The sequence below is a fragment of the Taudactylus pleione genome, unplaced genomic scaffold (assembly GCF_031769625.1).
Source record: "Taudactylus pleione unplaced genomic scaffold, aTauple2 ptg000086l, whole genome shotgun sequence".
NCBI classification, from domain to species: domain Eukaryota; kingdom Metazoa; phylum Chordata; class Amphibia; order Anura; family Myobatrachidae; genus Taudactylus; species Taudactylus pleione.
In genome coordinates this window covers 12,894,279-12,910,278 of record NW_028284488.1, presented here as the reverse complement: position 1 = coordinate 12,910,278, position 16,000 = coordinate 12,894,279, and the positions used below count along the sequence as shown (strand labels likewise).

General features: G+C 44.9%; 1 protein-coding gene across 5 annotated transcripts in view; it reads right to left on the bottom strand.

The window, feature by feature from the left end:
- Window positions 1-16,000, bottom strand: part of FBH1 (F-box DNA helicase 1) — a 152,077-nt gene that overhangs the window by 66,848 nt on the left and 69,229 nt on the right. For all 5 annotated transcript variants that reach the window (XM_088468710.1, XM_088468706.1, XM_088468711.1 and 2 more), the window contains 3 exons: window positions 9,640-9,739; window positions 8,241-8,362; window positions 6,380-6,455 (listed from right to left, as the gene is read on the bottom strand). In XM_088468710.1, coding sequence (XP_088324836.1) covers window positions 6,380-6,455; window positions 8,241-8,362; window positions 9,640-9,739 — 298 coding nt within the window. The remainder of the gene's footprint in view (window positions 1-6,379; window positions 6,456-8,240; window positions 8,363-9,639; window positions 9,740-16,000) is intronic.

Here is a 16,000-nt window from a genome sequence, read left to right as displayed (position 1 = left end):
TGCCTTTTCGGCGGGTGGCCGTAGGCCTTCAGGGACAGGAGTAGTAACTGCAGTCTGTTGCCATTTAAACAATTAGGTCCTGAGGATGGAATAGAACCTGGATTCTCTATGTACTGATAGGAAGAGAACCTAGGGACACTTATAGCCTCATTTTATTGAGATAATATTGAGTACTGGAACCTATACTGAGAAGGTACCTGTACATAGACATAGTGTGCATTAGGCTATAGTGATACCCCCAGTTAGGGTTAAAACAGGTTTTCCCATTATTAGGAAATATTCATACAAGGAATGTGAATATATATTATACATATACACACGCACACCTGGACAAACATAGTTGCATGAGAAGGCAATCTCTTTGAAAGGAAGAGTTAGTACCAACCAAGGAAGCTTACCTGTCAAGACTCCTGCCCAGGAGATTAGCATATATACAGCATATCTGATGCATTCTTAGAGTGCCACAAGTTTGCTCCATTATATACATGTGTGGACATCATATATGGATATCACCTACAGTTTCTGGTAATCCCAGGCGGCTTCCCATCCATGGACTTATAGGTAAACCTAATGATTGTGGAAGTATAGACACACCTACACAATTCCCAACACATTTTATTAATATACATATACATATATATATATACATAGATATATATATATATATATATATATATATATACATATATACACATACACACATTACACATACCTACACATACACAGGCACCCATGTAAAGCGGAGTTATTGTACCAAACAACCGCTTCAGGAGAGTCCAGCCTCCAATCGCAGGATGCTTCTTTTAAAATATGTAGGTATGAGACAAGACGGATAACAGATCCTCCTCTGCCCTTACGGTAAGGATAAGAAGCGATACATACATACATATATATATATATATATATATATATATATATACACACACATATATACATATACCAAATACTAACCAGGCCTGACCCTGCTTAGCTTCCAAGATCAGACGAGATCGGGCGTGTTCAGGGTAGTGTGGCCGTAGGGTCCACGTACCCACACATATTTAACATGAGCAACAGTAAGAGCCAAGAACTGAGCAAAGACCTTGGTTGAGCCCAGGACAAAATTCATATGCATAAAATACAAATATCTACATACATGTGGCTTACCTCCACGCAGGGAGACTGCTCATGTGTCGCGTGTGGCCGTCAATCTGCTACGGCGTATGGGCTTGGATATTTGAACAGCGTGATGATCCAGATTGGTTTCGATCCTGGGACCCTTCTGTCACTGGAGTACCCGCCTTTTCGAGTGAGCCATTTGAGCTCCAGTTGAACCCGCTTTTTTAAAGTAGGAATCAAGGAGACGACCTTAGTGCAATGAAAATTCCTGCAGTATACTTGATGTATACAGGCCCATCTGACACAGACATAGATCAATCGGCAGATCATGTGGAGGGCAAGTGACATGGACACAGGCTCTGTATTAGGCTGCGGCATGTTCCTCCCTGAGCTAGTGTCAGGGGCCCGTACACTCACTCTATAATAGTGGCGGCGGGTCCCATGATATGTAGAGGTGTTGCTCTTCAATATGAGTACTGATTAATACTTAATCAAACAGTGCAGCCATTTTGATAGACAATTTTAAAATAGACATAACTATCCTCTAAACAGTAACATCACAATGACGTAGGGCAGCAGTTAGGAGAGTTGTGGCTGACTGTTTTGCGGTGCTCTCCCCTCTACAAGATCATTGTGGAATCTGACCACCATATAGGAACTACCGAGATGAGTCAAGTTCAATATGGACCATGTCGCTGCGTAACTCAGTAAGCAGGAAGACTGCTACACTGCGCTCAGTATGCATCAGCATAATCTATCTCAGCATTTACCCAACTAGGTTCTATCTAGATACTGCAGCTGCCCAGATATTCCAAGTACTGACCATCTATTAAGGGTGGCGTAGTAACTGTTTCTTACACAGCACAGCGTATTCTAAGCGGAGTTATCCTAGCATGCGCAACCACATGAAGGTGGAGTGCACTCTCTATAACTGAACTTCCCGCGGTGCAGTCACTCCAGGGGCTCAGACCTCTCGCTGCTCTAGCAGGCACAGTCCACACTGCATTCGCCCTGCACTAAACTGCGTTTATGCAGGTAATATACTGTACCCAATGCTGCCCTTAAGAGGAAGCTGGATATAAAACTGTCCTTACTGGGAGATCTCATGAAGTGCGCAGCCCAAGGGGAGACTGTGTAGAATTAAGCGGCGCACTTCCGGGCGCAGCAATGGACTAAGCCCCGCCCCTACATCGCCGAGAACGGAGCCCCCCCGGCTAAAGCTGTTGACTCTTAGGGTCCTTACCTTTGGCTGCTCTGTAAGGAGCCGCAACCAGGGCCGCACCCCATGCCTCCTTACAGCGAGTCCAACTTCGGCAGCCCGCCTAACCTGAAGCCAGCACCTCCTTGAGAACGCCGCTGCTTAGGAGCTCTCCACTGGAACCGGAGATCGCTATATAGCAGCAGCGCTGTTCGCACAGAAGAGGGAGAGCCCGCCTACAGATGGCGCCGCTAGAATGCGAGACGCGCCCTAATAAGCTCCGCCCCCGCTCACTCCGGTATACTGACCGGGATTGTCTCTCTAGTTCGGGGAGAAGGTAGTGCGGCAGGCGCGGGGGGGGGTTGCAGCAACAGACCGCCTCTATTGCAGAGAGAGTTGTCTCACTGTAAACGACAGCCGCAGCAAGGCACCGCGCTGTCACAGATGCAGGATAGCGGTGTTCCTGCATGGAGAGTGCAGGGATGCTATTACAGTCCTTCTCATGAGGGAGATTTTGACTGGGAAGCGCGACTTTATGCGCGGTGGCTCCGCCCCCTTGTTAACCGGCATAAGGAATATTTTCTATGCCGGGCATAGAACCGGGGACCTTCTAAAATAAGGACCCAGGTTGGTAGTTTGCTGAGCTCAGTAGTTCAGCTATATGGGGGCGGAGGGGCCGCAGATCTAGTCCCCCGCTAGTCAGGGGAAGAGATTATACTTACCACTGCTGGCATCAGGGCTGCGGCTAGGCATTCGGAAGCACGGACACAGCCTCTATATTAAGCTGTGGCGTGTCCTCCCTGAGCTACTGCCAGGGTGCCTGGGACTCCGACACGCACTCTTTTTTAGTGGTGGCGGGTCTCCTGGTGCCTCCATGTAGCAGGCTGACAGACCCAGTTCTCTGTCAGCCTGTCCTCAATGCTTTGTGAAAGCTATAAAATAAAGTGAAAATAAAGATAAAAATACTAAGTGTGGGCTGGAGCTCAGCCCTATGTGACCGGCTCTCTCGGGCACATTCTAAAAACTGGGGCTGTTGGGGCATAGAGGGGGAGGAGCCAGTCACACTTCTAAATTATTTAAAGTGCCAGGCTCTACTCTACCACCGTCTATACCCCACTGTCTTGAACTCCAGTGTCCCCTAGTGGATGAAGGAGAAATATTATTACATCTATTCCATTAAGTCTTGTAACTGTTTATACTGACTATACGACGGGGAAGAATCTTTCTGACAGTCATTGCAGAACTTAGCATCCTGTATACTAGTAAAGGACTTATCACATGCAGGACAAATACTTGCAAGATGTTTCTTATATAGTTTCTCTTCATTGATCTTTTTAAAGCTGGAGACACACTGAAGAACGAAATATCTATTACTAAACACCCTAACTAACACTAATATTATAACCAAACAGTACCCTCTATGAGGACTTACCTCTCCTGGGCACATACAGCTTTTTGTGTAGAAGACTCCTTTTCCATTATTTGTCAGAGGCTAGATACCAGCAACAGCCAAGTAATAGTATTTGAAGGCAAAGCAGCTCCAGTCCATCTGGTGCGCAGAGCTATCTTTAATTCTCTCACCCCTCGAGTGAACTCCGCGTCATGCTGCCGCTAAAACCGCTGGGACGGCCGAGTCATCAGGACTTCCGCCCGCCGCTAGCCGTCCCCAGCACTGTTGCCTTGCACAGCTTACCCGGCACTTCCGCCCACCATTCCACGTGGGGGAGGACAGAAACGAGCAGCCGGATACCTGTAGCAGCAGCGGGGTCGTTCGCATGTAGCCGGCTCCCTCGTTCGCATGCGCGAGACCCGGATAGCGACGGCCAAGCCGTCGCTCCGGGTTTCGTAGCAAAGGGGGCATGCTGTCGATGTTGAGTGACAGCAGGCCCCCTTTGGTGGGCAGGCCAGGGGCATGGCTGCCCAGACAGAGGCGTCAGTGGGAGTGCTTTCGGCTCTGTTTGAGTCGAAAGCACTCTTGGGTTTGCGGCAACGAGACCCTACCACAAGGGTCTCGTCGCAAGCCCGAAGGTCGCGATGGTCTTGACCATCGCGACCATCTTCCTGGCCGCTCGCTATAGCTGTGGGTGGTCACCCACAGCTATGCAAACGGCCAGGAGGCCGCTCTAAAAAAAAACAGAGGGCCGGCCCTGATTCAGAGCGAGCGCTCTGTCAGAGCGTCCGGCTCTGAATCAGGCCCTCTGTTCTTAGTCCCCTTCTCTTTCCACCTCCTCCCCTAAACTCAGTACCTTTTAGTTTCCAATACCACCTTTACTCAATTTTACCTATCCTCCTGACCTCTCTACCCCAGTTCTTGCTCAGGTATCTGCATGCTTCTTGGCCATACCATCCTGGATGTCTCAGCTTTTTCTCAAAATTAAACATGTCCAAAACTGAATTAATTGTATTCGCCTCTCTCAGGGCCCCATCCTCTCCCATTCTCTTAATTTCTGTTTATAACATCTTCCTCCTGGCTGTCCACCAAGTTTGCTGCCTGGGTGTCATATTTGACTCCTCCATGTCCTTCACCCTTGCCACTTCCACAACATCTCTAGGATTGGGCCTTTTCTCACCGAGACTCTTGTCCACGTATTCACCTCCCAAATGCTGCTTCAGGTCTAATTTTTTGTTCTATACACTTTGTTAGCCTCCTCCCTCTGCAACCTGCTTCCCTGGCAAGCTATCCCCATCACAATCCGGTTCAAACTCCTATTCACAGCATACAAAGAACTTAATAACTCTGCACCCTCTTACGTCTCTTACCTCCTCTCTGTTCACACTCCCGCATGCCCACTCTGCTATTCCTATGACTGGTGCCTTTACTGCCTCCTGGTCAGCTGCTCTCATGCCCACCTGCTCTGGAACTCCACTTCATGTGAAACTTTCTGACAGACTCCATACAAACATACGTCCAATTAAAACATACCGTTTAACCAAACTCTTCTGCCAATCTTCACTCTTTTCTCTTCCCCTGACATACTCCCCTCCCCAGTTCACTCTCCACTTGTTCACTCAGCCCCTTAGCATGTAAGCTCTGATTATTTGCTAATTGGATACATACCAATGTGTCCTCATATACCTAGCATCTATACGACGTAACTCAGCCGCTACGAGGGGTGTAATGTGCCGTCCTTATCTTTAAATTTTGCTTCTTATTTGAATCAAAACGCAACAAAACACCAATCAAAGTGTACTAGAGACACTGGGCTGCGACTTTCACTGCACAGGAAATGGTTTTAAACACCTACAAAGATGCTCAGATGAAGCTCAACAGGACGTGGCATGAGAAAAAGCTGTGCCCGCTGCATCGTAGCACTTCGTAAACAGATTCAGGGTCATTCGCACATCAAATTGATCAGAATAATCTAACTAAATAGTTTTATGTATGCAAATAAGACTAAAGGTGCACACACACTAGACGAAGTGCTCATGACGTGCAATTCTCCCCGGCAGCTCCCCAGGATACGATATGGTGCTAAAAAGTGTCCAATCTGACTAAAAATCAATCTGTTCAAAATAGTATATGAGATTGGCAAATCTTGCCTGCAGTAGGCGAGATCTGAAGATGTGATGTACGACCCAGGGGTACTAGCATTGGCATCGTGATGTGGACACTCATGATTTGGACATATTTTACACGATTTGTCGTTCCGATGTGTCGAAATCGGGCGATTCGTGTAAAATATTGTCTAGTGTGTAGGCCCCTTAACATATTGAGCGATAAAGATGCTCTGCCAAGTTGCCCAGGACCTAGCGCGCCAAGCGGGCCTCTTTGCCGGGACTGGGGGCACATCTGTAACTAAATGGTGGTGTTTATTTGTGTTTCTGGCTGGTTTGTACATTTTACATTTCCTACTTAGTTTTTAAAAATAGTTTATTCAATATAATTTGCAGAATATAGGACTTCTAAAAAGCAACATTTATAAGAACTTGTGCTCAGAGAAGAGGCTGTAACTATTAGTAACCAGATTCACTATGTTTTTTCAAGATAAGTTTAAAGACAAAAGCAATACCTTTTTTCCCCATGCACCATTTTTTTATATATGTATATAAATGTTCACAAATGGTTATAAACAAGAAATGTACCTTTCTTTCCCACAGATTCTGCCTGCAGTAACAACCATATATCAAGTATTTTGGTCAATCCAAAGTTTGCTGGTCCCTGAAATGAAATAGAAAGGTTAAATTACCTTAATTTAAAAATGGTCAAGTCCCTCACTAGTGTGATTTCTGCTATTTGACCATGTAGAACAGGATGAAAAGAAATACTATAAAAGAAGACACTACTGCGGGGACAATTAAGAAACAAGATAATCGCTCTCCTTGGTCAGTGCGGTTGCCGTACATGAAAAATATGTTTACACTGCTAGAAATACAGTTCAGAAGTACTATGACATATGGGATAGATGGCATGACTCTTCATATAATCGTACAAGAACGGATGTGTCCATTATCTTTACTGGGTAGTTCCAGTGTAATATGTTGGATATAATGTATATAAATTGTTGACTATGTTTCTGATATTGAGATATTATGTGACAAACTAATATTTACACTGTATGATATATATGTAAAGAAATTTTTTTGTTTTACATTGCGCTGTTTAAATGATAAGAAATGGGACCACACATGTATTATTGCTATACATTTTCTCTTTATTATATTATTATTTACATTGTTTATTTAGTGAAGTTTATTGTATAATTAAAAATTTAATAAAAATGATTGGATTAAAAAAAAAAAAAGAAACAAGATAATCAATAAAAAAGCATTTAAATGATATACTACTGTAATAAAAAAGAACAAATCTCAAACCAATCAAGCATGCATTTCACTTACTGAAGACAGAACTAAAAGGCAGAAAGGCCCACAAAGAAAAAACAACTGAAGACAGCTGCAGCAAAGGTCTGTCAAAGCATAACAAAGGAGGAAACCCTGCATTTGGTGATGTCCATTGGTTCCAGACAGGGCCGTAACTAGGGTGGTGAGACATGTGGCACGGCACAGGGCGTCACAGGGCAGGGAGCACTGTTCGGCATCTCATCTGTAAATTTTCTGTTTATAATTAATCTCACTTGTAGCTTCCTCTTCCCTTATCCCCGGCATCTCCTATCTCATCCCTGACTGACTACCCCTCCATCTGGCCACCTCCCCAAGTATCTACAGTCACTTCCTCCATTATTTAACACACACATTTCAAAATACTGCCATACCCGGGACTTGAACCTATCATCTCTGACATGGCAGTTAGACACCTTAAACATTGAGCTATCTGCTCCGGGGAAATTGGAAACTCTAAAACTTTTAGTTTAAGTGCATGCACACTGGAGTGCTGTTCTCACTGTTGCATGTGCTTTCTCTGGGTGCCAGGGCTCGTTGGAACTTTGCATCCAACAGGCCTGGGTGGGGAATGATAATAGGGTCCCTGTCTGTTACATGTATACTGGGCCCCACAATTTCTGATGGCAGCCATGAACAAAGCCACCGATACCCAACCCAAGTGTAATTAGTACACCTCGAGTACCATTGCCAGTGAGTTCAGCTGTTAGTGCAGGGTACATACATTTTATTTAATCTAGAGCTGGTGAGTTATATTGCATAACTATTGTGTATCATCACTGCAGCCATTGGAGTCACACTGTATTTGGCAGTGACACCTGGATAACAGTGGTACAAAGGGATCAGTATCCCTTCATCATTGTGCAGGACAAATGAGATTTGTCTTGCTCCTTCCCCATAAGGCCATGCCCCTTTTCTAAGAACACGTCTCATGCCTCTGTAGACTTCAGGCAGTCATTGCCTGCAAAGAATTCCCGACAAAGTATGGAAAATGAACATCTCAATTTATATTATATATATATATATATATATATATATATATATATATATATACACACACACACAAACACACGACAACATCACAACCCGTATGGAAGGCATGGCATACCCCAATAATATGTATTCTTGAAGGAATTTCTCCTTCGGTAACAGAGACCGATTGTTCAAACACAGAGACATTGGTTCTGGACAAGATTGCAACCTTTGTCTGGGAACAGCCATGAACGGTACCTGTAACAAAAAATACGTTCTATTATAAATATATTAATTCATATATGAAGTTTACAAAGTAGATACTAAAACATCTTTAAATTTGCCCACTTAAGGTACTTAGGGCCTGATTCAGGTTGATTTGCAAGGCTGTGTTTGCAAGCAGTCGGCTGGTTTGCATTCTGTGCATGCATCGCAGTGCGCAAACCAACCGCTGCAATTGGGAATCGATCGCAGTAAGCACGAAGTCCCATTACACAGTGATTGACAGGAAATTACCATTTGGGGGTGGAAAGGGGGGGTGGTCGGGGGAACGCAGGCGTGCCTGTGCGTTTGAACGCCGTTAAAGAGGCATGCATAATTAAGCCCCTGCGATTGTATACGTAGCCAGAGAACTAGTTGTTGACAAGAGGTTTAGCAGTTTGGGCAGCAGGTCATGGACAACAACAACTGTGCGTATGGGTTCGATGTTACTCGATGTTACCAATGTTGTCTTGGTATAGTGCTGCGGTTGCCGCGCAATTGCATTCATTTACATATTTTCGAAGCGTGCTCATGCAGCCTTGCGAACCAACCTGAATCAGGCCCTTAGTATACAATGACAATATAAGAGATTGGATTATCATACTAAGAAGATGTTCATACAAACATATACCTGCATGAGCACACAAAAAACTAGTTCTCAGATATTTGCCTTGCATCAGCCATATTTCTAAAAATGATTTCTGTATTACAGACGTGATGTTCTATTTTAAGAAGACATTTAGGAAAAGAAGACAAAATCACCTTTAAAAGACAAAACATGTTCTGTGTAATGCAGAGGTTCCCAACGCGGCCCTCAAGGCTCCCCAACAGCTCAGGCTTTAGAGATATCCATGGCTGAGCACAGGTGACTTAATTAGTACCTCAGTCAATGGGGCATATGTATCAAAGCTTGATGTGAGATAAATTTGTGAGTTATATATCACCAACCAATGAGCTTCTAACTTACATTTTGCAGGCTGTGTTTAAAAAATGATAGTTAGGAGCTGATTGGTTGGTGATACATATCTCACAATTTTATCTCATATCAAGCTTTGATACATATGCCCCAATGTGATTTAACCACCTGTGCTCAACCATGGATAGCTCTAAATCGTGAACTGTTGGGGAGTATTGAGGATCACGTTTGGGAACCTCTGGTGTAATGATTGGACATACTGGAGTCTGTAAAAGTGGCAGTCATGGTTTATAATAAATCCTGGAGGATATGTTTTTGGTAAGTGTTGCAGCATCTGTGAATATGTCCTAGTTCTCACCTTCCTGGTTACCTCCAACTAAAGTTTTATGTCGTACTTTCTTACAGGCATCAAGTATCGTAGCTCCAATATAAGCTATTTCAGCACCAAATCGGAAGCTCTAAAACACAGGAGGAGAAGAACGCAGTTGTCAGATTAAACAATTTGTAATAATGTAATGTACTGTAATGTAAAATCTAGAGATACAGATTGGCATAAATATCACCCATAATGTACAGTTTGGAAAATATAAAGATACATGGTGAGATTTTGAACCTTACTAAAATAATTTTGTACTGTAAATGGTGGAAGGGTTGATATAAAATGTATGGACAGATGTACAGTTGGAAGTGGAGCATGTCCTAGCTCAATGCTAAATCACACAGTGAAAATAAAGCTGCCCTTTGTGTTACATGAAAGAGCAGGCAATATTCTCCCTTCATGCAGAAAAATCCCCCCACTATATATTTTTGCCACTTATTGCATTGCAACATGGTTTTTTATCAGGTACATACTTACATTATTTATCCAAATGTGCACAATCAGAGTCATAATTATCAAACATGCACTTACACAGCCAAATACAGTCATGGTAAGTGAGTGCATGCTGGCACTTATAGTGCCACAATTGCTTTGACAGTATTAGCTTGGTATGAACCAGCCAGGAGTACCAGGAGGGCTAAATACTACTCACTATTAGGCAAGTTCTCTCTAGGTTTGGGGGCCTTATCACATTTTCGGGCCCCTCATTAGAGGACAGGTTCCTGTGCTGAGCAGTACTGGTTGCCTACACAATGTAAGGGGAGTGAAAGTTCAAGATATCAGATATCAGATGTGGTCCGAGTTTTCAGCATCCAGTCTGCAGGATCGTTGTTTGGAAGTGGAAACAGCATTTTATGTGTTTGTACTAAGGTTGGAATACTGCATATGAAACCGCTAATTAGTAAATCTCCCTTAATCTTTTTTAAATAAAATTAAAGCAAGAATACAGAATAGTTCTAAAACAGGATTTTGGTACTTACCGATAAATCCCTTTCTCCGATTCCACAGGGGACACTGGAGTTCAAGACAGTGGGGTATAGACGGTGGTAGAGCAGAGCCTGGCACTTTAAATAATTCTGAAGTGTGACCGGCTCCTCCCCCTCTATGCCCCATCAGCCCCAGTTTTAAGAACTGAGCCCGAGAGGAGACGGTAAGGAGAAGACCACAGAACGGAACAATACCGACTGAAGGAGAACAGAGGAACCCACTGCAGGGAACACATGCAGTCACACAACTAGACAAGGACCCAACAAAACGGCAGGAACGCAGCGCTGGGCGGGCGTCCAGTGTCCCCTGTGGAATCGGAGAAAGGGATTTATCGGTAAGTACCAAAATCCTGTTTTCTCCTTCATCCACTGGGGGACACTGGAGTTCAAGACAGTGGGGACGTCCCAAAGCCAACCTCCCGGGTGGGAAGCGCGGAGAACTTGCCGACCTTTCGGCAACCGAAACAGGGACAGCCCAAGACTGGAGGCATGTCGTAGAGCCAGGAGACAATCAGAGCTCCTTGCTGAACAGTCACAGACATTCCACAACTTACAGCGTAAATTCAATGGAATACGGCTAGAGCGTAGCAAAGATGAGAAGCATCAGAACACCGTAAGCTCAGCCAAAAACAGACCAAGCAGAAAAACCCCAACTAGAATCCATAGAAAGGCAGTAACATGAGAACAAAACTCGAGAAAACCGTACCAGCGACAACTACAGGAAGCTACAACAGTCTCAGACAGCAGAATCCCAGCACTGCGGGACATCAATCATATAGATAAAAGTATAATGATACCAATATACAGAGACGGAGCTGAACCCGTCCACAGACTCCTAACCAAGCAAACAAGGAGGCAAGAGTCACGACCTAACAGTCGCCCTGAACCATTCTCGAGGTCCAACTACTAAAGGGTTGGTAACCAGTGTAAGGTTTAGACCATAGAAGTTGTCAACGAGTGGCGATCCCACTGGGCATGAGGCGGATACGAGAGGATTGAGACTACAATTCCTTCCAGTGGGTCAGACGGCAGTACCACCCCTCCTGTCAAACAGCAGACAACTTCCTACATGATGGTAGAGTGTAATCAGTACCAACTACTGGCCGGAACATAGTATGAAAACACCCAGGATACCCTTAGCAGAAAAAGAGCACGGATGCCACCTCCACCCAGGGAGAGTTACCAATATAGGGAAGTATCCCATCCGCAAGGCTAAAGCACTAGGACAACTATGAAGGTACCATTCAGGTACCTGTCAGTGTGCTGAATTTATCAACAGATACTGAACAGGAAACAAACCAGGCCCCCTGTATGGAACATAGAGACTGTCACACTTTATAGTAAAAATGTGCATTAGCCCATAGATGCGCTTCAGTCCATAAACCCAACAGATTCCAGTAGAATAGGGTCACAAATCTCAATGTTACAACTATGCACCTACACACCAGGAAAGCTCTAAAATGTACAGCCAACTGATTTAAAAGAACTGAAGGCTGCTAGGACAGCAGCTAGGGTGCGTAAGATAGAATAACAGCTATGTCAGGATGCATGAAAAGGAAGCATCTTCCGAGGTATTAGTGGGGTAAGCCCGCTTACCTGTGAGCGACCAGAAACCCTCTGGACGCTATGTAGAATGTCACTGACCTTAGTCATCTCACAGCAACCCACCACGACAGGTACAGAGAGTAGCCTCAGTGGGCAAAGATCAATGCTCTACAGCACGGACTTCAGTCTGGAGATGCTGCAGAAGAAAATACTGTAGAAACTAGCAAATTGTTAGTGGAGACAAGAAGGCCGTCAACAGGACGCTATACCTGAGCCTGTTCCATTAGGGATATGTATCCATATAGAGATTACACATACCCCCAAAACGGTCTGCTAGTGTATCCTTACATTAACACTTATAATGGTGAAGTGTGTATTACGCCCACAATCTGATACAACCCAGGCCAGACCCTGCCTATATCGGCGGGTGGCCCTACGCCTCATGTAAATTAACTAAATAAGCCATGAGGATGGAATAGATCCTGGATTCTCTATGTACTGATAGGAAATGTACCCAAGGGACCATCAGATACCCATTTTATTGAGATATGCGACAAGACAATAATATAAAGTACCAGAATCGATACTGGGAAAGGTACCTGTACATAGACATAGAATGCGTTAATTATCCCAAGTAAGAAGAGATATATATATGTAGTGATAACGCCAGTCAGGGCCAAAAACAGATTTCTCCAATTATTAGGAAAATTCATACAAGGAACGGGAATATATCAGTATATATACTAGGGATGTGCAGGCTCGGATAGGTTCGAGTTTGCACGTGGAGTTCGGATTTTTCCCTCCAAAAAAACGGAACTCAGAACGAGGCAAAACGTCATCTTACATGGACGAACATCATCATTCCTGGTCTTTTGTCCAGGAATGATGATGTTCGTCCATGTAAGATGACGTTTTGCCTCGTTCTGAGTTCCGTTTTTTTGGAGGGAAAAATCCGAACTCCACGTGCAAACTCGAACCTATCCGAGCCTGCACATCCCTAATATATACACATACACACACATAAACATAGCTGCATGAAAAGGCAAACTCTTTGAAAGGAAGAGTTAGTACCGACATAGTAAGTCACTTGTCAAACTCCTGCACCAGGAGATCAGCACGCTACATACATATACACACACACATAAATATATCCCACAAACTGCATTCCTATTGTCTTACAAGTTGGTTACTAAGTGCGCCCTAGAGTGTAGTTGTAATTAATAGGTCCCCCGAAGTGGACGCCGTAGATATAGACTGATGGAAACAGGACTATAACCCGAGGCGGGTGTAAGTACATATACATGTGTGGACATACAGGAAGGCCCCAGGACATGTATAGAGTCCATACTAGAAGCAATGCCGTAGGAGCCTGTGACTATCCTATGTAAGCTGCAGAACATGACTCTAGTCTATAGAGCCACCATATAATATGTATAACAGACAGCTTCTGGTAAACCCTGGCAGCTTTCCAGACGTGGAATAATATGTACCTTAATGATTGTGGAAGTATAGGCATACCTACACATATCCATAATTATATACATATACACACACACCACCCAATCCCTAGGGAGAGATGGTGTAAGCGGAGTTATAGAACAAACTACCGGATCAGGAGAGTCCAGCCTCTCGTCGCAGCATCCTCTTTAAATATGCTAGGTATCAGACATAAAACTGAGAAGAACATATCCTACCCCTGCTTTAATGGTAAGGATAAGAAGCAAAATATATATATATATATATATATATATATACACACATACATATATATATATATTACACACACAAATCCCCACATGCCTACGCGTACCTACATACAAGATTAGTAGGTGACGATATAATTTGAAAAATATAACATGGGCAATAGTTAGAGCCATGGAAGGAACTGAGCCCCAGGTCTTAACGCCGGGTTTAGTTTAAAATACAAGTATATACATACATGTGGCTTACCTCCATGCAGGGAGACTGCTCATGTGCCGCGCATGGCTGTCATTCTGCTACGGCGTTGGGGCAGGAAATGTTAGCAACGTACTATCCCAGACTGATTGCCATCCTGGGACCCTTCCGTTACCGGTGTACTCGCCTTATCAGGTGTGCCCTTCTGGCTCCAGATGATGGAAATCAAAAGATGACCTCAGTGATGCGAGACAGCAATGCCAACCACCACAACGGCCATATGTTACTACTTCGTGTTGTGTGTGCTGCCGAAGGGAATAAATAAGATATAAATCCATATAGATGCACAGATGCATACCTTCTAAGGTAAGCACCGAAGGCTGTTGAGATTTAACATATGTGCAGCCACATATATGCATGAGAAGAGTACGGCTCATTGTTAAGGTGAGCCAATGTGAGGCATAAGCCTGAGGATGGGACGCACCCTTTTTGTAACCTTGAGTTAAAGATATGCAATAACCGTAATTTCTGGCAGCAGCCAGAACAGTGGCCCGACTATGCATACTATACACATTTAGGCAGAGTGATCTCTGGCAGCTATAGATGGAAGAAACACACTGCATTATTCTGTTACACATCAAGCATATTTGCTCCAGATGTTCAATGTAATAAGCCTGCCGCACCTGGTATACCCAGGCGGTCTCCCATCCAAGTACTAACCAGGCCTGGCGCTGCTTAGCGTCCAAGATCAGACGAGATCGGGCGTGTGGCCGTAGGCGCTGATAGATATGTGGTGGGCAAAGTGGCGTGGACACAACCTCTATATTAGCCTGTGGCATGTTCCTCCCTGTGCTTCATTTTTTTTTTTTTTTTTTTTAAATATAATATTAAACCAGTACACTACCCAGTTCCGTAGGGGAACTACCAACGTGCAATATAACAGAGATGAGGCAGAGCCAGAATCTATATAAAGACTGCAGGTTAAATTACAAACTCCACAGTTGTGCCGTTAAACCTAATAAGACCAGGTGCTGTAGGTTTAAGTAAAGAAAAAAACGGAAGAGACCATATGCAAGCACAGGGAGAACATACAAACTCCAAACAGTTAGGGACGTACTGGGAATAAAACCCACAACCCTGTTAAGGGTTGCACCCCCCACAGAACTCCAGAGTGAGGATGCAGGAGATGCAGGCAATAAGCCCCGGCTCCTTTTAAGGCAGGTGCATATGCTGTTTTAGAATACTCGCTGGAGGTAATGGCGGCATCTGTGCACGCCAGCATGGACTAGACTCCGCCCCTTATCAATAAGCAGGCGGGGTGCAAACAATGGCTGGTATAGCATAATGCGAGTGGGGGAGCGGGAACGTAATAGCCAGCGCCGGTGCATCTTCATACAAGCACCGGCGCCGCAACCAGCAGCCGAGAGCGCTGTGAATAACAGCCTCGCTCTCCGGCGGCTGTGTGCAGAAGCCAGCGCCTCTACAAGCACCAGCGCGGCAGGGAACAGCCGCGCTGAGCAGCTCCCTAAGCCCCGCTATGCGGCCAATTGTAGCCAGCGCCGGTGCAATCTCCGGCGCCGCAACCAGCAGCCGAGAGCGCTGTGAATAACAGCATCGCTCTCCGGCGGCTGTGCTCCTCCCCCTGCAGAAGCCCAGTGCTTCTTCAAGCGCCAGCGCGGCAGGGAACAGCCGCGCTGCTGCGCAATGTAGACTCCCTTATGGGAGTAGCGGGCCGCGGCAGGCTCCCTCCTCGTGGGGATATAGCAGAGGGAGGATTCAGCTCTCGTGAGAGCAGCAAACAGAGCGCTGTCAGGCTCTATAAAGTAAGACAGCGCTCATCGTGCAGGGATCAGGCATGCTGCTAGGCAGCAACATTACAGACTGTCTGAACAGTCTCCCTGTACATGTATCCG